Source organism: Mya arenaria, chromosome 9 (assembly GCF_026914265.1).
Source record: "Mya arenaria isolate MELC-2E11 chromosome 9, ASM2691426v1".
Classification (NCBI taxonomy): Eukaryota; Metazoa; Mollusca; class Bivalvia; order Myida; family Myidae; genus Mya; species Mya arenaria.
Genome location: NC_069130.1, coordinates 35511466 through 35536477, shown reverse-complemented (window position 1 = coordinate 35536477; position 25012 = coordinate 35511466). Strand labels below are relative to the sequence as shown.

The 25012-nt window shown below is 34.9% G+C and overlaps 2 protein-coding genes and 1 pseudogene across 2 annotated transcripts; 2 read left to right on the top strand and 1 right to left on the bottom strand.

The window, feature by feature from the left end:
• Positions 1–1489: 1489 nt before the first annotated feature.
• On the bottom strand, positions 1490–6007 carry LOC128202962 (uncharacterized). The gene is made up of 5 exons (XM_052904169.1): positions 5901–6007; positions 5029–5056; positions 4111–4167; positions 3235–3362; positions 1490–2245 (listed from the first exon to the last, which is right to left on the bottom strand). The coding sequence occupies exons 1-5, from the start codon at positions 5938–5940 to the stop codon at positions 2181–2183; spliced, it is 318 nt and encodes a 105-aa protein (XP_052760129.1). The 5' UTR covers positions 5941–6007; the 3' UTR covers positions 1490–2180.
• An 8475-nt stretch (positions 6008–14482) lies between these two features.
• On the top strand, positions 14483–16077 carry LOC128245965 (uncharacterized; annotated as a pseudogene).
• Positions 16078–16611: 534 nt separating this feature from the next.
• On the top strand, positions 16612–20138 carry LOC128203418 (uncharacterized). Its single transcript, XM_052904828.1, has 2 exons — positions 16612–16734; positions 18309–20138. Exon 2 carries the CDS (start codon positions 18351–18353, stop codon positions 19356–19358), a length of 1008 nt encoding a protein of 335 aa, XP_052760788.1. The 5' UTR covers positions 16612–16734; positions 18309–18350; the 3' UTR covers positions 19359–20138.
• Positions 20139–25012: the final 4874 nt, after the last annotated feature.

Below are 25012 nucleotides of genomic sequence, written 5' to 3'. Positions count from 1 at the left end.
AGCTGAATCGGAGACAAAATCTAAAAAAAAAATTCAAAACTGTCAATCTGTGAGAGTGCAGATTTAATTATATTTCGACAAGATGGAATAGATCACAGAAACCAAAGAGAAGCCTAAAGCGAACGAATTGGTTAACAATGCTTTATTTGATCGGGATGGTTATGATTCTCTACCATTCGGAGCTTTTCGGCCATTTTTTTTTTCGAAAACAACCTCGGATGTATGCCGGTACATCAGTAGAAGTAGTTCGAACGTTTTGAATTATATTATAAATTAAATGTAGTGTTTTATAGCTAATATTTGTAGATCTAAGTTTAAAATGATTGTCAGTGAAGTGTATTTTGCAAACATAATTAAGATTCCCAAGAGTTGAGTCATTAAGTTAAACTGCTAAATTTAAATTACTACGCGATCTACTTGCAGCGTAGTTAAAGTTTACCGAGATCTGACATTGTAAACCGTCCGTATACATCCGAGGTTGGTTTCGATAAAAATGGCCGAGGAGTTCCGAATGGATTTTTTACCTGTGTGGATATATGCTTCACTGTGATAGAGTAAACACAGTCATACTGGCTTGCAAGAACATTTTAAGAGGCGAATGCAACGGAAAACACGACGTCACATGCCTCTGTAATTTTGAAACTTTGAAAACTTTGTATGTAACGTCAACAAAAGTACATGTAATCCGACGTACAAAATACACGACTCCGCAACATCGCTAGCGTCACAGTACGTTGCTTATTTCAGTGTAGCATAGGGAGCGCCTGCAATATTTGCGACTCTTACACTAGGAGCAAGTTCGGACGCCCTTGGTCGAAAATACATGTTAACTGTTGGAATCAGTAGCGCATTTTTATCAAAGTGGTTTTGTCAGTTTTTATCATTTATTTTGTAATATATTTTGTACTTTCTTGCGGCATATTTTATCGAGGGATGCACTGAAAATGTTCAAGCGTTTCTCGAGCATGTTTTGAGTACATTGGAGAAATAACAAGCGCCACTGCCAAAAGAGCTTATTGCAATATTTGTTAAGGACAAATTATATTCCATTCCGAATATTGTTTAGGAATTCAACACGTACATGAAAAATCGTATATAAAAATATATTATTCCGTGGTACACAAAATGTAGAATTTTTAATATCGTACTTCTTGACTGTGCATTATCACTTTTACACGCTCTATTCTTGTAGGTACATATGAGCAGTTTCAGTATTTTTACCAACTTTTGTGTACATCTGCAAAATTATGTGTAAACATATTTTTCTAGTGGTACATGACTTGAGACAAAGCATCATTTTATGCCACGACTTTTTTCATTTGTCCGAATATCTTCACTTTCAAGTTTGTCCGAAGTTACGAAACTTACGGTACTGTTAAATTAAAATCTGTTAATTCATCGACTGACATTTACTAAAGAGGCTGATTGGACAAAGGCTATTAAATTAAAATAAAGTATCATACAAATGAATATAAAATGCAACATACTGTATTGTTCGTACGTTTATTCAGTATAAAATATATCAAAATATACAATTATGAGATACAAATGGCTCGAGAAAGATTTAAAATGAGATGGGCATACATACAGAGTAAAAGGGTCTCTTTCATATTATTGTAAATATTGCAGTTTTAATGGAAACAAAACGACATCATGCCGAAATGTGAGAGTCCCTTATGAGTTTGCGGATATCTACACATGTACATACATGACTGGAATAAATTTAACGTATTTTATTTACACAAATTTACACAAATCTTGTATACTAACAAGTAGTATTAACTGTGGACTGTCTATCCTCGTGCTAAAAATGGTTTTCCAAACGAACTTCTTTATTGTAAAAATAGTACACGGTGGCTGTACTTTTATTTCTCATGTGTTCAAGATAAAAAAATGCTTTTGTATCACAGTACCTTAAAATACAGAAAATAAACACATATTTAAAACGCCACACTTGTTTTCGTCGTTTTTCTCTGAAATGATGGAAAATGTTTGTGTACTATTAGCCATATTAAACACGTTCACTAGAACTGGTAGTTTTTTTTATTATAACTCGTTCTCAAAATAATGTTCGATATAGCACTTTGTACAGTAACATTCCAAACGCTTTGCGTTCCCGTCCACGTGTATATATATATGTACATGGAAAAATGTTCCTCAGTGAAATGGCATTTCAATTCTCAATATGCTCGAACCGACACTGCTGTAAATCTTTCTGTGTTCCTTTGATCGACAACACCGTCATCTGAAATAATAGAAATTATGAGGTAAATGACTTTCATGTCTGTTTTCGCATAGGTGTCAGTATAAATCATGGCTGGATTACACTGCCTCCTGTGGCTGTTAGCAGTTATTCTTGAGCAAAAAGGTTGTGCCCCTAAATCACGCCCCTACTAACGTCAATTCATTTCCTAGATCCGATTTTAAACTATTCAAAGTTTGGATCTGATGGTGGGGCGAATGTCAAGAGGTTGTGCCCTTAAGTAACGTCCCTTCCAACATCAATACCTAGATTCGCCCCTGGTGACGACACTAGTTTAAATATTGGGAAATAGACAACCATTACCGTATGTCACTGTATCATACCATGGTTATAATAAACCATAGTTCTCTGTTTCAAGTTTAAATGACTGTGAAGTTATGCCCCTTTATGAATGATGTTTCTTTAAACAAGAGGGTGGTGATAAGCCGATTGACAGTCAGTCGAGATGATAAAACATTTTGTAATTCGGCGTAGCTGGACATATCATCAAAGAAACTAACAGATGTAGAATAGAACAACTTTGAATAGAAGTGCGTTTTGAAAATAAGTTTCCATGTTTAAAATATTGAGCCCCCAAACACAGTTCTGGAGTAACTTACTACTGAATGGCCAATACCAATATGAGGTAAGAACTCGACCTGTAAAGACGTCAACATACAGCATAATTTTATTATCTACTGCATTAAGAAATTAATACACGGAAATATGTACAATGTTTTATTAACAACTTTTGAAAAGTAGAATATATCCACCCATATCTATGCACCAGTCAATTGCAACACGGCCCCCAGGATTCGGGAATAGCTGGGACTTTGTCTTTTGGTTCAGCCAATCCCAGGTAAAATCCTGGAAGGTAAAAACACGGCCCATTTTCCCCGCTATCCCCGATATAACCCCGGACCTGGGGGCCGTGGTTACAATTGACTCGTGCATTATTTTAACAACCCATTTCTCAATGTACATGTACTCACGGAAGCGCACGTAGTTTCCGCTGTTCTGCATTCTCTGGTTAAACCACATCCCGAAGTGACAGAGAAGCAGCGCGGAAACAGCAACTCCGAGGATGCCTATCAACAACACCCCCACCTCACAGTCTATCCTGGAATGGAAACAATGGAGATAGTAAAATAAGAGCACCCATATATAGTGGGCGTCAACGCTCGTCTGTTTCTATCCTTCAAACGAAAGAGGTATTTCAGTCTAAGTCGTATTTTCAGTCGAAGTAATTCAGCTTGTCAAATGGGCGATTATAAAGTTAACAACATGTTTAACCTTATTGTTGCCAGCTTCCAAGGCGTAACGTATTTTGGACAGCTGTTTCAGGTGATCTCGTTTATATTTAGATATATATGCAATCTATAAAATATACCTTTTCAGTGCATTCGTCGGATTCAATTTACATAAAATTAATGAACAGTACATTTGAAAAAGTAGTGATTGTCATCGGCCCAAACAAAAATGCAAATACCAATTTAACTTTATATGACCGATTCCTGACTAGTGCACCACAAATAGTTTCATAGAGTTTATTTCAGTCAGTCTATTATTCCACCAAGGCTAGTGTCAGAAGTAATAGGTAGAATATAATATACTTGGTTGCATTTTAAAAGCTTCTGTTCATTAATTTGATAAAGTCTTATTTTGACGTATGCACCAACAAAAACCAAATAAGTCAGAGTCCAATTTTGGCGATCTAGCTTATATGAAAATAGACCGGGAACACTAAAATAATAGTTCAAAGCAGGTTACCTAACAGGCCTTACGCGTGGATTTCATGTTGTGCATATGTGAAAAATAACCCATTGTGTACGGGTTGGAAACCAATGTGTTTGCATGAAGAGTTATACCTGAGATATCCGCGCCAATCTTGCTGCGCGTCTGTGTACAGATCTTTACAGAACCCACTGAAAGAAAGGTAGGAACATCATAGAATTAGCATACAAGACTTGGCGATAACATATTGTCTTCTTCTGTTCATCTCACCTTCCTCTTTTTCTCTCTCGCGCGCGTGCACACACTTTCTCACCCTCATACTCTCTCCTTCCCCCATCTCACCCTTTCTCTCACTCTCTCTCGTGTGCACGTACACTTTGTCTTCCTCGCTCCCCCTCTCCCCGCTCTCTCTCACTCTCTCTCGCGCGCGTGTTCACACACTCTCTTCCGTCGTACTCCCCCTCTCCATCCTCTCTCTCACTATCTCGCGCGTGTACACACACTTTCTCTTCCTCGTACTCTCTCATTTCCCCCCCCCCTCTCTCAATCTATCTCGCGCGCGTACACACACTTTCTCTTCCTCACAGTCTCTCCTCCCCTCTCCCCTCCCCTCCCCCCCCTCTCTCTCTCTCTTTCTCTCTGTCTCTCTCTCTCTCTCTCTCTCTCGTACATAAGTATCTATAAATGATAGTCTGTGGCCTACTTCAATGCATGAGGATGTATAGTGTTATACATGCATGTTTCTCTTTCCACCCTCGGGGCAAACAGACCAAACACATCACTGAACTAGTGATTTGTCAACATATTTTCGATTTGACCAACTGGCACGATTCTTATCAGGTTTATCAAAAGTAAGGACTCGTAATTATACATGTACATACATATACAAGCTGTTTTGGGAGTCCCATTTTTATTTAAATATTAAAACAATAAAACTATTATTATAAATGATTATCAACGTTATGGTCACTAGATGTTTGATCGATTGATTCAATCAAACTCAATTTAAACTATATTGCCCCCCAAAAGATAACTTGTACTGGTATACTCACTATCCTTCTGCACAGCTGATGACATACGCTGAAATAAACAAATAATATTTCTTAAAGTGACACTATTATTCAAAATCAATACATACACATGTAAAACAAACATCATTTTTGAGTGATACATCCTTAGATACTGACTAAATAATGCATTTATGGAAAATATTAATTACATTTGTACTATAAACAATATTATAACTGTGTACTTCATAGCTGAGAACGCAAAAATATTAAATGGTTGGTGAATGCTAAAAGATTTACTGCAATCTATTATGGTCGCAATATAGTTTTTTCTTTGGGACATTTCTTTTTTATTAATCTCGGTATCCTTTATAAGCATCATTGTTTTCGACATTTTCGACATTTGTTCATCCTTTTTGGTAAATGGTATTATTTGTAACAAATCTTATTTGTGAGTAATAGTGCATCTTTAAATAACAATTATAAAGCTGTATTGTTAAAGGATACAAGACTGTCATATTCAACTTAAGATGTCTGTTGCATCGAAGTCAAAGAGCATGTAAAATATGTACATGTACATGAGAGATTTTTTTTTATTAATAATTGAATTATTGAGTACTAAATTATTTATCTGAAGTTAATATGATCCAAGATATATATTACAAAAAACAACCGACTAGAAATTAACATAATATTGTAAACATAGAATTTAAAGAAAGATGCATCACTTCATACTTGTTAAATATGTGATGACAAATAGTACAGGTATGCATCGTTATGGTAAGAACGTTTTGCTTTTACTCTTTAATCTAAAGCTCAAAGATTAATAAAAACACCCAAATATGGTGTTTAAGTTTCAAATGCAATCACAGTCATCAATTTTAAATAAAACATTCTGCCTAAAACTCGTATATTACCTAAAACGACACATAAACATCCAAATGTCACAGACGCCATTTTGTACAGGTAAAATAGACCGGATGTTTATTATTGCGTGCTATTTAAGGCGATACTATTTCCCGGTCTCTCCTCGTAAAATCCGGTCTCATCCGGTCTCATAATTCCCGGTTCATAACTTATGGCCCCAGGCAACGGATTGTGTTGCTGATGTTTATAACACGATTTTGACAATCCTATTTGTTTTTATATGTAACAAAATGGTATAAAATATATAAACATTATGTCTTAATTTATGCAATTTGTCATAGGTCTACACTATTTATGCAATTCGTGTTAAAGGTGTAGAGAAAGATGCGATGCAGTACAAATGCTCATGTTTTTTGCATAAAAGATTGAGGACGGCTAGAGTATGAAGTAACTTAGAATTGCACCTTTTAAATTATGTTATGTCAAAGTTGTTTATTGTTCTTCCTTTTATGTTTACCCCCCCCCCCCCCCCGCCGACATTATATGTTTTAAGCATTAATGATTACAATTGAAAAATTCCATGTTTGCATATCCGACTCATATATATCGATACGATACGATATGTTTATTGCGTAAAACATTATACAATGTTCATCGCATGTAAACAAGTAAATCAATGAATGGAGAAAAAGTACACAATCACATTTTCTGGAGCTAAAAGTTGCAATGTTATAACATCCTATTATAGTAAGTATGCGTGTGCTTAGACATTAAAGCTACTAGATGAAGAGTGTTTCTTTGAAGTTGCGCCATTCTGAAGTAATCAACACATTATGTCTCCATTTTTCGTTTATAATTTTGTGCTATTCGCTAACATTGAATACATTTGAATACCTTCGTCATTATTACACAACTTTAGCCGAATATATTTTATTTGTCAACTTGAAGTTTGCAATAAAACTCTAGCTGTTTAAGAAATCTGATGCTGATTATTCTATTTATTTTTGAATTCGGTTATATGTTATCATCGTATTATTTCTAATCAAGATTATTAGAGCCTTTGCATAACAATCATTTATTCTATAAAATTGCCTTTATAATAAACAACAATATTTTTAGAGTATGAACCGAACAGTAGCCGTGCGTGTGTAATAAAAAACTGGCTAATCCGTTTATCATGCCCTTATCGAGGGACATTCGCTAATCTCTGACACACGTTGCATAACGCATTTACACCTTTCATGGTATGACATTATTGTGTATTGTCATAAACCTGTTATGAAGAGTTCCTTGACAAAATAAAATGATAGTAAATAAACTTCTGAAATATTCGGAAGGCTATTTTACAAATCAAATATAACTTACAAGATACAAGAATCTTTATTTAAGAATCTTTATTTAAAGTCGTCATGATCGGTGGAACTACGATGCTCCTAATTTATAAAAAGTAACAAATCTCAGCTTATAAAAGTTCCACGACTTCTATAACAACCAAATGTGTACACATGCCTGTGGTGTCTTTGCAACTGCTAATGCTGTGGATTTTTGTTTTAAGAATGGCTATGTAATTACAAAGTCAATTTCGTTGTAAGTGAAATGAGGGAACATCTAGTCAGCTGTCTAGAAAATAAAAAAAATCCGTTTTATAGAGAAAATGAAAAGTCGCGATCCATATGAATTTCAATTTAAAAACATTTTGTTCATGTGAAATGCCAGAATTCGTCGATAATTTAGTTATTTGCGAAAATAGAACATGCAGGAAAAGATTCCACATGAAATGCGTCGGCATAAAAATTAAAATTAGACGATCAGTTGGCAGAAATACATAAGGCAACTGGTCGTGGAAGTGCATCTGCTGCAACAAAATCAATAGTTAAACAAAAGAAGAATAATAGAATTCCTGAAGTACTGAGATAACTTACAAATTTGATTTACATGTAGTCAAGCATTGTTTTTTTTGTATTACTATTATCAATAGTATACTTATAACTGAATTTGATATGAAAAAAACACACACTCAATGTGTTTGTTATTCATGACATTAATTTTAGTACATATGTGCATATTTCATGTTTTTATCTTTGCCTAAATTTATTTTATGTTTTATTGATATAAAATTTGAAATAAATAGTGACATAATTATCATCAAATATCTAATGTTTTAATCAGCTGTAATCTTTTGTAATCCTATAACCCCCCGCGGTCATTAACACCTTTTTGATCACGCCCGATAGCTACTATAAAACTTGGAAAACAGAGACCGGAGGAGACCGGGACCGGATGAGACCGGGACCGGGAAATAGTATCGCCCTGCTATTTATAGCAATACGGTGCGAAATTCAAATATGAAACATTATAACCGTATGCTGAAATAAGCGAAAAGCCGTCTGCTTGCGTCTCATCGTTAACAATAATTAAGTTTTAATCTGTATTTATCTTGTATGTACTTCATGGTAAGTTCTTTAGTAGCTTTCTATACACTTATATCATGCGCGCATATCATTTTACGCGGCCTTCTATGCTGTATCCGTACATACATTTGATCCTTTAATGTGGTACAGTATATTTATTAATTGCATAAATGAAAACAAAATTCGCATTAACAGTTTATGGCGTTGTATTGAGCAAATTACACGAAGGTTCCTATCTTAGATATCTCCTCGCATTTTTTTCAACAAATACACCACGCGATAACATGTAAAAGTGACCCAAATGTTATGGGTTATCATGAAATCGGTCGCGCTGGGCCTTTCTCATAACAAGATGTCGATCCCACACAGTGGTCCAAATTCTTAATCCGGTGAAAGCAAATTTAATACATCAATTTATAGAAACTCAACAGAAAAACCCTACCTCCGGGGGGGGGGGGGGGGGGGGCGTCGTTACTGGTGCTTTACGACGATCGTTTATAAGGATAAGGTTTTTAATCAGATTGAGAATGCACATTAAACTAATAACAGGATTGGACATTAACAGCTAAAAACGATATACAATTATGTTTTGTTAGACACGGATTGGATCAATTTACGGTAGGGATAATACTGAACGATTTCTGTTGCGAGACAAAACTCGTTATGTGGAAGTCGTTGGGACATCGGTAAGTACTTCGAGACAAAAATTATTGTTATCAGTCTCTGCTGAAACAGAAAAAAAATGAATAACAGAACCGATGTTTGTAAATATTTGACATATGATTGTACATTTATGATAACGGCATATCATAACATTGCTATGAAACGCTGTTGCGTTTTCACCATCGTAGTTTCGTGATTTCGCGTTTTCATCATCGTACTATCGAGTATCGCGTTTCAGATCAACATATTCATAGGCGATGGCCCTAACGCATTCCGTAGAACATCGAGATAACAGCCTTCGACAAAGCGATTTTTCTATTTAATTTATATTTTATTTTCTCAGTGGACGAAGATGCGTAAAGAAAAGGCGAATGAGCTGTTCCTGGAGTATTTTTGAGGTTGCTTCCTTGTTTGGTAAGCCATACATGAAGAAGTTCTTAAGGACCGACTTTGTCCGTAGCCCTAACGCCCAATGGACGTTAAAGGGAGTCGCACTAAACAATTGTTGTTAAAATATGAATTGGCAAGGTCTACATGGTTCACGAAGATGCTCTTACTTGTTGAACACATGAACAGCAAATTGCCATATGAATCTAAACAACTTGTTAAATAACGAGTTATGATTATGATTGCATTTTTGATAAAGGGATGTCGAGATGTGAGCGACTGCAAGCCGGCGCGTTATCTGACCAAGTGCTCTTTGTTCACTCATCACATGCTCACCATTCTCATCATACGATTGATAATCTCCACGTATAAAATGCATTATTTACATATAGCTAGTAGGCAAGTTAATTTGGATGCGTCTTCTTGAATGGCCACATCTCTTAACTGAGGTAAGCACACTTTGATATGTCAAATAAAATAAAATAGGCGAAATGAAATATTTCATTAGATTTCTTTTTATCATTATTATGATTGTCAATAACCATAGTTTGTTTTATTTAGGGCTAAGCCTCTATTGGAGCGCTTTATTATTGATGGAAATATTGATTATGATTTCTATGCAATACGAATAAATTATGTATTCTACTGCTGTTCTAGCTTAAACTTAAACTTAAATTGAGAGACACCCGAAAAAAGAAATTTGACATAAAAATAACAAGACACAGATAGTTTTGTTAAACAAATCGTCATCACTGTGGGGTTTATTTTCAGAACAAAGAAAAGAATCTTTAATGTCATTTGTTTGGGTTACTTCATATTCTTATAATCTCTTTATTTGTTCTTACACAGTACTTCTTGCAATATAAGTTACAAATAATAAAATAACAGGGTGACAGAAATATTGTTAGCAACAAAGATACAATTATTTCTACAGTTCTTCGCCGCAAACATTACTTATGTTCTTTAAGGTTATGAGAAAGACAACTCAAGTTGTTGAATTGCGTTATTACGTGACAACAAATTGAAATTATGCAGTATGACATCCTTGCGAGCAGAGCATTGCGTTGTTATTATTCATTCTGATTAAGAAGGCTCCTAAATGCAAAGGCCGCCAGAAGTCCACGATGTTGCGCTTATTTGCCCTCGCGTTAAAAGTTCGCGCATGAGCAAATGCTATTGTAGATTCTTGCGCGACAACATTAAGAAAGTAATTTGTTGGTTTTTGCTACTTAGGAATAGTGACTGTTTTGTCTTCTAAACCATAAGGTCGGTAGGCCTGGTGCAACCCACTTAAAATAACCAAGTCATGACCAAAAGAAACTTTGGAGATATTTTTTAGTCCGAAAGCTTTCTAAACGAAAAGATCGAATTTCATCAGGCAAATCCATTGGCGCAGAAATTGGCGTAAACACTAAACAAATTTAATCTCGACGTACATGTCTTCGGCATGGGGTCGCCGGACGGACGTAATAATTACGAAAGCACATAGCGATGGCAGTCGCCAAATTTCCATTAATTGTTTAATTTCATTAATTGTGTTACCGCATGCGCTGTTTCTATTAAAGATACATTTTGCGCTGACACTACCGATTTAATAATAGAAGACCAACAAAGCTATAACTTTTGCTACAAAGTTACCAGGCTAATGCTGCCTTTATCGTTTAGAAGACCAAAAACACTTACTTATTGTGTGTGTGTGTGTGTGTGTGTGTGTGTGTGTGTGTATATATATATACACACACAGTAAGACGATAAGTTATACCACTACACTATACGGATTCGCCTCTTTATCATAATTGTAGTGTTATTAATGTTCCGCATACTTACTATTGTTATCGTGTCGTTATCGACTGATGTTTGACCTTCAGTACTATTGTGCATAAATATGAACCATGCCATGTTGGTGCTTCTTTTCAGAACATGCAGACTGAAGACACAATAAATATGTCACAGCGACAACCAAATCGAAATTAAGCAACGCCACTTTTAACTAGCGTTTACGAAAAACAGGTAACTAAAAACATTTAAAAAATCAAAACATTTTGCAACCTACCAACCCGATCGTAAAGTTTATCCTTACATGCGTTGTCTGGAAATTTTGTAACTCCGAAGTTAAATATATAATTCAATTACATAATATACTTGAGAATCACAGCTTAACTATTCTCAAATCGGTTTACGATTATTGTCATGTTTCGAATAGGGTTATAGCCGCCTCAGTCGAGGCTACGAGCCGCATACAGCCACTGGACAAGATATGGCATTCAAGTACGAGAAAATATTTCAGCGGACTTCTTTGACTTAGATAACAACTTATTAAATTACATGGGCTAATATCTAATTATGACTGTTCAAATTTATATAACATCTGTCGAACACATACAACTACTTGTTTTTTTCTTTCGGCAAGTATTTTGTTTAGGTGTTACGACTTTACTTTTTCAATTAACATTCTTTTACAGTGATACTAAGTATGTGTAATATCAAAATAACATGATACATATCATACCTCCTCTAAGCAATACTTTCAAAGTATTTTTCCTATCATGCTAGATTAATTATTAGGTTTTGTTTACAAACTAAACATCGATGTACAAAGCTGTTATTCCCTTGTATATTTTGCTACCTACAATTTTGCTACTTCAGTGTATATGAGTACCCTTTAAAACAACTAACCATTTTACAGTGGTATGTCAACTAATGGAACCGTGCGCGTGTTGACTGGACGTACAGCCGGGAACTTGTTGGTGTTATCACTGTTCACGATGCTCTAATCCTATTTTCCTATTTGTATTTGTATGCATGCTCCAATATGTGTTCATTTCAACATATCTACTTTTATTTCCAGGTCACAAGCTCATTGTTATTGTTATTTGATATGTTATGTATGTCTGTTATTCATGTCGGAAAATAGCTCATTGAGCTAATGTTTATTGTTAACACAAACCCGACTTTAAATAAAGATTATTGTATTTTGTATCTTGTGTCTTGTATCTTGTTCATATAATTAAATGTATAAAAACATACGCTGACAACGCATACCTCTATTTTACCCAATTAAATAATACCGCAGCATCGGTGATGAAGGTGTGCGTCTACCAGTTTTGTAAACACAATTACATACATAAATATGGGTTTATTAAAAATGAATGTCCATTTACAGAAAGTTGAAACGTTCGAAGCAATGCCAAAAACCATGCATCAGGCAGAAACAGAGTTTGGTAATACCGATTCATTTTCACAGGACAGGTACAATATATTTTTTGTATTATATGTTTGGTTGTAGACAAATATACAAACTGCTACTATTTAAGAGAATAACAACAACCTTGGAACTATTGCAATGGAATACCATTGACAGAGATTGGTACTAAAACCTAAGCAGAAAATAATTTTATTAATATTTCTTAAAAACGAAATGTTCCTTAACTTCTTCCTATTGTTTTAGATATAAAATTCAATCGGAACAACCGCGAGCCAGAACTACATGTGTAAGTAAAAAAAAAATGAAATTCATCATTCAACTTCTAAATTAACTACATTGTATTATCTTAAGTTGACATGCTATTCAAAAACTATTTTAGCAAACATTGTTCGCACTTTATTGTTTACGAAAAGATTTGAGGAATTATAATAATAACGCAACCTTTTCTACTAGTTGGTAATCTGTTCATGTTTTGGGTGATAAATACAAGACAAATTCAATTTCTGATTTATTCCTTTAATATATTAATACTGTATGGAGAGCACTAATTATTGTAAACCAACCCTTTTACATGTAAGACATTCTTTACATAAATAGTTGTTATTTTGTCATAAAACTGTTATTAAAGGAAGATTCTGACAAAAACGTATTTCTCGATTGATCTCTGTACTTTGTCCTGTTATAATAATAAAATAATGTGATGGAACTATTGCTTGTTATTAAAATATTATAGTCATTGCTATGCCATTTTTGAGATATTGAAAGTTCTTGAAAGATATTAATACAATTGGCAGACATGTCGTATACATGAATAACTCACAAAACGACCTAGAACCAACTTTCCAGTTTCTTTTTTCAGTAGACCAAATCTTGTATCGTATTAGGTTTCAAATAATAAAAATCATCCTGTTCAAACAATGCACCTGATGTGGGGTTTGAACCCCTGACCGCCTGCAATTTTTACATGGAGACGAACAATTCTGCCTGGCAAATGGTTCTATAACTCATGACATTCGACAGTCCAGATTGCTTCCTTAAACTAATGTACTTCAACAGTACTTAGACAAATATTGTTTGACAAAACGAGCATTTGTCAATAAGAGACATTATCCTTGGAACTGCTCTGACGTCGAAAATTTCCAAATACATGTTAAACAGAAAAGCTCAATTTTTAGAACCATAAGCCCGGTATAAATGTCTTTAAAAATAAAGCTATTTATTGTAGTTTCATACTTTTTACATTGGTTGAACTTGAGTTTTGGCCCTTGGCAGTATGAAATTGTAAACAAAGTTCTTTAATCTTCTGTAACAATATTTTGGAATGGACAACTATTATGTCCATTCAAAGAGGGGGTTTTTAATTTAGAGCTTAGGCCACACCAAACTGATGTTTTATTCCGCGGACTTACCGCTCCAAAAAAAATTAAATGTAAAAAAAAATTAAAAAAAAATGTGCGCCGGCACCTACATTTATATCGCCAACCAGATTTTTTCAGGTTTTTTTTAAAAGCCTGAAAAATAATCAATAATATTTTTTCTACGCTAGTTAATGTGTTTTAGGAAAGGGAACTTACCGATGCGTGGTGTATTATACTGTATATCGATCGGTTTAGCAGTGGTTTCGATAAATTCAATTAAAATGGCGGCTTCCGGTATAAAAATGTGGCTGAGATTTTGGAAATTAAATATTATTTTTAACGATAAATATGTATTGAGCATGCTTGAAGTCATTGTTCATCGTCTCATGCATTAAAGGATCATTAATTAAAGCAATAATTATGCAATAAAGCATGTGTATCTGAGACTGGTAGCTATATCGTCGACGTCCTTAAAATCGCGACCAACCTTAATTCGGGGCCATCTGTTGTTACCTAGTTATCGCGAGTTTTGAGCGCACCTGCAATGCTTTGACGTCATTTTTACTAAGAGTGTACTACTAGCGTGTTTGCTGTCAAACTCGCGAAAAATGTGTTTTAAACAGGTAATTCCAATATAAACAAGTGCACATATGTCAATATGTAATTGTTTACATTTTTTCAATGGCGGTCACGTGACTCAATGAAGTGTAGTAAGGCTAAGCGAAATGTTAATGTGTGTTATCATGGTCCATAGTCTTAAGTGTAAATGCAAATAAATTAATGAAATTTTATTCCTGTTTAAGGCACATCCCCAGCCAGTAAGAAAAAAGTATACACTGTATTCTCCAACTGCCTTGATAAATGCATACGAGGAGACAGGCACATCAGTACTTAGGGCATCAAGAATATACAGTGTACCAGATAATACTCTAAGGGACAGAGTTTTAGAAAAAAATGACTCTGAAACATGTGTGATGGGAAAGCTCCCATTATTTGATCAGCTGGAGGAGGCCAAAATTGTCAGTCATTTTAAGAAAATGGCTGACTTGGGGTATGGATACACCCAGCAGGAGTGCGTTGATATAGGAACTGCATATGCTGTCCAGTTAGGAAAAAGGAACAAGAATACACTGCTTTCAATGAAGTGGATGAAAGGGTGTTTAAGGCCGGAAATGAGGGTAGTTAAACCAAGAACTCTTGGGCACGTGCGGACCAAGATTGCGAGTGAAAACATTGTAAAGACTTATTTTGCCAACCATAAAGAATGTATACAGAAGAATGGGCTCGCGGACAAGCCGCACCTGATGTACAATATTGATGAGAAGGGTGTGTCAGCTCAACACAAGCCTCCTCATAGTGTTGCCAGTGCTGAGCATCCTGCACAGGCAGTTACATAAGGAAAGGGTAGCACAACTACAATTCTCGGTGCTGGTAGTGCAAGTGGATCGGCTATCCCTCCATACTTTGTCTTCCATGGAAAGCGAATGAACTTCGATTTGTTAACAGTGGTCAGTGGAACTGTGTCAGATTCTGGATGGTCTAACTCAGAAATATTCACCAAGTATTTAACTGAGCACTTTGTAAAGTTCCTTGAAGAGGAGGTAACAAGGTCCTGTTACTTCTAGATGGACACAGGTCGAATATCGCATTGACACTTGCCGACTGGGCCATACAAAACAATATTGTCATGTTCATACTACCAGCTCACACCAGTCACATCCTCCAGCCTCTTGATGTCGGGTGCTATGGTCCCTTCCAAAGGATGTACCATGCACAATCACAGGTGATGCGACAGACACATTCTGTCATAACGAAGTACAACATCTGTGAAATGGCTTGCACTGTGTATACAAGAGCACTTTGTGCTGAAAATTTTCAATAATCATTTAGTAGAACTTGAATTTACCCTTAAGATGGAGATGCAATTCCAAAATGCAGCTTGCTCCCATCAGTAGTATTCAAAGACACTGTTAATTGTGATAATAATAGCCAATCAAGTGACACTACTGTAGAAGGGGGTATTCTTGTTGAACAGATGTATATGTTTGAGGAAATAGAGCAGCAGCTAATATCACATAAGAATGAACAAACCAAAAAAACTAGAAATACTGTTAGTAAGCTTGTGTCCGGGAAAGAACTTATATGTAGCCAAGTCATTGCTGCCATTGAAGAACATCAACTGGCACAGAAAAAGGGACTATGACCTTCCAACAAAACCAATTCAAGCAAGGGAAGGGCAAATAAAGACAAATCTGGAAATATAAAAAAAGAAAGAAAATAGTGACAGAAAGTCATAGGCCTGGACCCTCACATGTAAATCTTATACAAGCCACTTCAAGTGATGGGTATGACTCAGATGAGATGAATGATGAGAACTGCTATGTGTGTGGATGCGTTCAAACAAAATAACAAGCCAGCTGCATATCGTTGACATTTGTTAAGTGGAGCATGTGTGACGGTATCGTGAATGGAAGGCCATGCAATCACTGGACTCATTTACTAAACACCAGTCCTCAGACGTGGGGATAAATTATACTGCACCCACTGCAAAAAAATGAAGAGTAATAAGAAAGTCTGACAAAGTACTTTAAATATGTTGTTTATAGTTGAAATTTTGATGTTAACAATTTTGATGATTTGTCTGGTGATTTTTTCACTTAAACCAATTAATTAAAATATGGTTGGCCTGTTTGAAATAACTTGACCTAGATAACGTCACAGCTCGCGATTCTAGGTACTGAATTCAAGATGGCGGCCTTGTTTCAATGATTATTTTGTTTTGACAATTGTTATTTGAACGTTTAACCTGTATTATAATTAATGTGGAAATGTTGATTATTAAATTATCTTTAGGATAAAAGTAAGTAAACAAGGTTATTGTTTTGTTTAACTTTATTATTTTTGATCGAGTGCTTAATACCGTGATATAAACACTTGTCTGGCTGGACCAAAATATAGGTAAGCCCAAGTATATCACCTTAAATTTTGTTTTCTTTTGCAGCATAATCCGGGATTATAATGCACCAGTCAATTGTAACCACTGACCCCACCCCCTCACCCCTGGTCCTGGGGTATACCGGGGACAGCGGAGGCAATTGACCGTGTTGTTACCTTCCAGGTGGCCCCGCAGTGCTGAGTGAATGCGGTGGTTTTGTCTTCAATCCGAAAATAGCAGGGAATGGGCCTAGTCTAAAATAATAGTTATACGGGATTCTTCCAATCCCTGAAGGATTTGCCATATCAAAAATCATAAAAATACGTCAATTAACACTTATTTGGACTAAGAGTAGGCCTTACCAAGGTATCTCGGGGTGCGGGGCATTTGGCAGGGATTTTACCAGCACTTTGTCCCTGCAAGTCGGGTATTTTAACCGGTAGTAGATTGACCAGAAGTGAAAGTCCCCGCTATTCCGGACTAAGAGGGCCATATACAATTGGCTGATGCATAATTGACCATAAAAGTACTCTGCACATACCCTTGTTCTTTTTCTTTTGATAAGCACATGACATTGACTGTGATATTCAAAACGAAATAAAGTAAAGAAATTTAAATATACATATATGGAGTCTGAGGTTTGATGATGCCAGAGTAAAATTTAATTTTTTAAACATCCGAAATCAAACCTTAGTTGCAAATGGTGTTTAAGTGATTCAGGTACATTATATAATTCTTATCAAACTTTTTTCTAAAAACAGCGTTCTTTTGATTATAAATGATCATCATACTTAAAATTTGTTTTAATTTAATTAGAAAAGATGTTTATCCAAATAATGTGTGTACTAAAACCGGATGAATAAATAGTATGTATTCGGACATTTTCCCAATGTTCAGTTCAAGAGTGCATTCAAATGGGTTTAAAAGTAATCCAATTGAACAATCTCTCTTATTTATATTGATCTCTTATTTATATTGATTATATAAAAGAAGAAAAAAAATATTTCGCTCTTCGCTCGCTTCGGTTTTTATGGAAACTGACAAAATTGTATTTTAATTTTTTTTGCGCTCGCTCGCTCAATTTTTTTCAAAAATGCGAGGAACGAAACATTAATTCGGTGTGGTCTTATGTGACTCTAGAACAGTTGAGAAGTAAAATAAATACTTAATACTGGTTCAACACTTTACACGACACTACTTTTATAAGAATAGATGTTAATCGAGTATTTTAATTTCATAAACTTGCTAGCATTTAATTTAGGGCAGACTGTTCAGTACTTTGTTTAAGTTACCAATGCGACTTTGTTATTTTCAAACATGAAGTGTTGTAAAACGAGCTGTCATATTATATAAAAAATGCATATTTGTTAAAGGGTTCAAAAAAGTAATGCATATGTGTCACAGTTCGTGAAAAATCCAGAGCAGTAAAGATCTGAAATTTTATAGCGCCGTTAACACAATTCTGATGAATTGGCCCTTAATATCCTAACTATTTCCAGGAGATACAAAGCAACCGGGGCTGTATAGTGTGTCGTGAATCTATGGAAATAAAAAACCTTGATGAACTTCAACGAGGCGACCACATAGAAACTCCAATCGAATGCATGTCATGTTTTTGTAAACCAGTTGCATTCCTTATAACCCACCATGCCATTGTTGAATCAGTTGAGATGCCTAGTGACACAATACCTCGTGGATACATAAACGTGATTGACATACCAACTAGACGAAGCAAATTAGTTTCGGACGCACACAAACTACAAGACGAAATTAAATATGTTGGAGAATTAAAGCGTATTGATTATGCTCACAGAAAATTTGACCATGACCAGACGTATGCCAGAGCCGTGAGTATGAAAGGAAAAGAATACAAATATAACTTGTTTATTCATAACTGTGAACATTTTGCTTCCGCGTGTGTCAATGGTCCAGATAACATTTCTGAAACAGCGTATAGCCATAGCAGTATCCAGTCAACAACGGGTGCATGGTGTTGTACACACATTGTTCTTACATTTCTGCTGTCGTTATATTACTTTTTTGCTGTGTGCATTTTTGCATCTGCTAATGAGAATAATGCCGATTTTAGCTTTATAAAACCGTTTGCAGATCATTGTAAAACGGGCTCTACAAAAAAATTCATTGCTACACGTTGCGACTGGGTAGCTTTGATCATCTTCTCCGCAATTGGTGTGATAGTTTTAGCTCTGCTATTTTTCTGTCAACCAAAAATTCGCGCTGATTATGTATGCTCCAAATGCATTCGCATCACTAGAATTTCCTTTGTGGCCACATTTATCTCATTCCTGCTGATAGAGGTATCCAACATTTTCTTTGAAAGGCCGATATATCTTATTATTGTCAATTTTAGATACAAGGGTTTGATGTATCTTTTTACATTTATGTTCTGCACTCTCGAAAGTCTGCTTGCTAGGTATGCATTGCCAGTTTTAATTACATGGGTAATTACACGAGTTTGTAGCATATTAGAAATATGTGGTTTTTCAAAGTATGACAGAAGTAGGAGGCATAGGCATGCCTATGCCTAATAAGGTCAAATCCGTTTGGAATTGTTGAATGTTATGGTTTGGAGACAGCAGATTATGTCAGGGGTATATTTCGCTGGGTAGTGTTGAACTTTTTAAAATTATACGTGTACGATTTCCCATACTGTCTTTATGCCCTATAGGAGTTTCCAGTATATTAAGTTACTTTGTGTTTACTGTTATGTATGCATATACAATTGGTGCCAAGACTGTATACTTATATACAGTTTATACTTGAATGGAGGTTGTTCCCATCCTAGCTACATTTGTTTACATGCATTATATTCCTTTTTAATTAGAAGCCAATCAAGAAAAAGGTTTGATTCGAGTTTACGCTTTAAATTCTGGCGTAAAATGACTGAACACTACAGGGTGCATGAAAACAGAGTTTAAATTTACTGCTCTAATCAAAATCATTGTGGGCTTAATAAAAAGGATTTTGGCATTTATGTTAACACAATTGACAACTATAGTTTAACCTAGATTCGTACAAGGTTTGAAGCGTCGGAAAGGATCGAAATTAATAAATTATTTCATTGTTATAATTTGGATTTGGTCTAATGTTTGAACCAGTAGTTAGTATTTTCTCAGCTTATAATGTTTTTGTTTTGCGTGCGTGTGTGTGTGTGTGTGCGTGCGTGCGTGCGTGCGTGCGTGCGTGTGTGAGTAAATTATCTGCTTATTTTTTATTGTGTCACAGAATATGATTAATGAAAAAAATTATTAACGTTTTGTAACAACCATTTATTTGATATGTTGTTATATATGATAATCAAAATTGTATATCCACGTACATGTATAATGTCAACGTACGAGTGATACTAGATACTCAAATCAATAAATGATATTTCGAATACCAAGTGTGTCTTTCTATTTAAAGGCAATAAAGTTGCTCTTTCACAAATACCAATTTTAACAACTTTTTTTATTTTTTGTCTTATAATGAGCAGATTTTTGCGTAAATTTCTGAAAACCAATGATATAAGAATGCTGAAAAAAAATAAGATCGCAGATTTTCATATTTCCGTTCGAAAATCAATGTTATATTAAACATGCATGAAACATCATTTTTGGAACTTCAATATAAAAATCTGCGTTCAGTTGTTTTGTCAGAAGTCTTATCTGACTAATTTCCATAGATTTTCTCAAGAATTGGCTCGTTCCAACATAAAAAATATAAAAAGTTGTCAAAACGTTCAATCTGTGAGAGTGCATCTTTAAAGTCTCGGGCTGGTATGCAATATCAGTCTTAAAATGATCTAAGATCGATGTAGCCAATTGGATTATTTTGTTATTAATAACTGACCAATATGATAAATGAAGTCAATGATTTTGGAAAATTAACTTCAATTGATTATTGACAACCATCTATAGAGTCCTTAGAGGAAATAAAGATTTTCACTTTTGAGTTTTTGGGTCTGAATTTAGATCCAAGATCGTTGGTAATCATGTGGCTCAGACATAAAAACTATTTCCTTGTACTAACAAATATGTGTGAATGATGTTGAAACATATATATGTGTGGTACTGTATACAGCAAATGCTCTCAAAAGGCTCAAGATCAGAACAGAACATGTGTTGTGTTCACGTAATCGGAATAACTTATGTCAGGTTTGTACAACAGTATTTGTCATACTAAAATGTTTATAGTATGACATAATAAATGTATGTTAAACTAAATAATTCCCCTTCAATGTTGGCTACAAACTCATCTATAAGATATAATGAAAATTTAATTGAGAACCAACAACGAAGTTAAAGGGTAATAATTCTCACCCAGACGGGGTACATCTGGTGTACGGTTCAGGATTATGCACAGGAAGCGGACTTGAGACTGGTCCGTATCAGATTTCTGCTGTCTTCACAATCGAGCTTAAACCAATAACTTTACTCATAATGTATAAAAAGCACAAATCCTCTCCTTTGTTGGCTTTACACCCATCTGTTCGTGATGATTACCTGCACAAATAAGCTAGTTCTCTACAAGCTCCATTGTTATAAACCATAATGATAAATGCTGGTTATACTATTTAATACATGTACGTAAATTAAATGACCTACAGTACATCATACATGAACAATTATACTTCTTTTTCTACACACGAACCACTTTCAATTAACAATAAAGGGAAAGGTTGTCACTTATGGGAAAAGGCCGTAACTGATGTTATAGGGTCTCGTGGGCCAACCCATTTGCGTGGCCTTTTGTATATGAACGTAAACTTTGTTATACTGCAATGATTTCTTTTAGTTTTCTCATCATGTATAGTGTAAACGTATAAGAGGCCCAAATCCAAGCGACAACATCGACTTTTTATTGTTAGGCTTAGGATAGAACGTTGGAAACAGTATTTATAAACTGTGTTGAAATTGAGTAATTTTATTTACTTCTTTTAATCAACAAATCATCACTGAACAGCTTCTGGCAGTTAATTGCATGTAATTATACATGTTTTAAGCGTACAATTTTCATTGATTATAAACACTCTTAGAGCTTTAATATGAACTGCTTCGAATGCTTTATCATTATAACAAGCACTTTGCTGAAGTTTCACACGAACATTATTTTTTTTTCTATTTCATACCCTATAAATGGGACATTTTGAATTTCTACTGACTACAAAAGTTGGTTTGGTTCTTGTTTTATTTATTGTTAGTAATGACATTCTAGATTTCTTTTCATTTCAAATCAGGAAAGCCCTCAAAAGGGCTTCTAAAATCCAGTTCTGCTTCTGCGGCAGGCTGCCTCTCCCTGGAAGTTTGTTCCCACTGCATTTGTGTTGCAAAGAAGGTGATATAATGTCACCATTTTTCCAAAAATGTTCTTATTTTAAATGATTGCATAATTTGTTATCAGCACTCCCTAGGACCTCATGCCACACATTTCTGTGTTTTTAACATTATTAAAAAACTAACATTGCAAAACCTATGATCTAAAAGGGCAGACACAGTAGCCATAACAATTAACGAAGACTGCTATTGGACTCAATTACCAACGTGCTTACTATGGCCCCTTAGTATGGAAAATTACGACTAAAAGACAAAAAAAAACAAAAAAAAAAAACAATTAACTATACAGGGACAAGCAAAGAAGCCAAAATGATAAATGAAGAACGTGTTTGGAGACACACTGCTAATGTACTAAATAACCAGCGAACATTACGACTAAAAGCCGCAGTTACAATTGAATCCTCAGTGACAAGCCAAGAAGCCACACCATTTAAATTATTCCCAAAAAAGATCTACCGCGATTGATACAATTGTTTTAATATACCAAAAAGGGTGAATAAATATCGAAATAAAATGCTCTTACCGAGCTTAATTTGAAAGAAAGATGCAGAAACACGGTATTTCTACATTGTAGACGATAATAGAACAGAGTAAAACTTTTAGCATTCACCAATCATTTAATATTTGTGCGTGTTCAGGTGTACACGACTACAATATTTTGATCAGTAATTCATATTTTCATTAAATGCATTATTTAGTAAATAGTTAAAGATTTATCACTCAAAATTTATGTTTGATATATGTGTATATATTGATTTTGAATAAGAGTGACACTTTCACAAATAGCCTGGTCAGAGACATACTGATGATATTAGACTGAATAACCAACGTGCTAACTAAGTCGCCATTAAATCTGATGACTAAAATATCATAAAAACTTCAGGGACAGGCCGAGTACCCCCCCCCCCCTAAAAAAAACAAACAACAACAACGACAGACCTGTTAAGAGACACACTGCTATTGAACTGAATTACAACCACCTACGATTCCTATTGAGCAATGCAACTTAAAGTCTAAAATGCAATTTAATCTAAAGCCTCGTAGTCAATAACCTGGATTCAGGATTCCACATTAGCGGGGCGTAACTTAGGGGTGTAACCTTCTGAATTGTGCCCCTCCCTCAGAACCGAAATGAAGTTGGTTTAAAGTGTTGGCGGGGGGGGGTGTCCCTTAGATAATTTAAACGATTTATAGTCCGAAATGGTGAATTTTATGCGTATTTTATTTTTTCCTTTATTTAAAAAAGAAAACTTGAACGATTTTAAGGGTGGCGCGCGCCGGCAATAAGACCGCTTAACCAGAATGTTAACTATGAGCCCTATGGAACATTACGACTAAATGTCTTAAGCACATTTTGGCCGAGCCTAGTAGGCTGTTCCCCACCACCTGAAAGAAAAAACTGTTCTAATAGTAATATAAAGCAGCAGGGTCAGTTATTTGATGCTAACTACAGGGGCACAAATTAAAGTCATATTAGAGAAAGGCCTCGTTGAAAGCATATAATTTGTTCTTTTTAGAGATGTGTTATCAATTTACTATTCAATCGAAGTGAAAAGTTATGCGTTGTTGCAATTAACATCGCCTTTGTTTCCATTCCAATATTTTTATATTTCACTTTAATATTCAATCGACGTGCCCAGAAGCTGTTCCTTAATGCGATGTTTGGTCGCAGGGTAGGAAAACATCCCATGATCCAAACAAGAGGGATCCAGCGGTTAACAACCTCATATTACTTATTTTCATGAAATTTGAGAGACACTCCCTAAAAGGGGTGTCCATTTACACTGCACATATAAATTATTTATTATATTATGCATTATGCACTCGCTCTCGTATGGTATTAAACCGCTTAGGGTGTATATCTCATCACAGTTACTAACAGTGTAACTAGTAATACCCTAGTTCTGGCTTCCATAACTTTAATGTAGATATTTATTGTTTTGATGTTTACTACACACGTCCCAAAAGGTAATATATAACGTGTTTACTGATGTTCTTTGCTAATAATACCATTACGCTTACAAATACGTATAGGAAGAGATATCCTTCGGAAACACAATATACGGTACACAATTAGCAGGCTCGGTTTGATTGAGGCTGTTTATTGACAGCTATGGCATGGATTAAAGGTTATTCCATGCGTATGCATCTTATGTGATTTAAATCGATACAAGAGCATATATTATACGAATGTAGATTGCCATACTTATGGCCTTGCTTTGTATAAGCCGGCGTTCATATTTGAAAGATACTTAGAGTTGTTAAAAAGAAGTTTAGAATTGCACTTACAAAACAATAATGATGAGAGAGAAAATAATTGGTTTAAATTGCAATACATGAAAAAAAAAAATCATTTTTGATAGTTTGGCAAAAGTTAAAACAATTTTGGAAATCTATATTTTAGAAAAGAGTGTTGCTATTGGCAAACATAACATAGGTTTATCGATCGTTTTTCTGAATTTAATTAAAGATAATTCAAGCTGACTTAAGTAAACAATCTTACTTAGCTGCGATCTGACGCCCAAATCAACAATATCGTAAATGATTTGGATTTTGACAATTGCTATTTATAGGCGGGTAAGAAGTTATGAACAACAGTGGTGTTGATTATTTTTTAAATGAACAGTTTGATTATTCCTGGAGTATGAACCTTAAGCAATTTTTTAAAATAATTACACACGACTTGATTGATAGAAGTCGATTTTATGATTTATTTTAAAATATGGTTGTCAAAAAAGATGTGTGACAACATTTTGCAGCTCATATAAACATGTCGATTTATAAGCTGGGTGAGCTACCGATTTGTCAACTTGTTTATCCTAGCTTAAACAATAATTTGCCGATCAATTTTAAAAGAAACATATGCT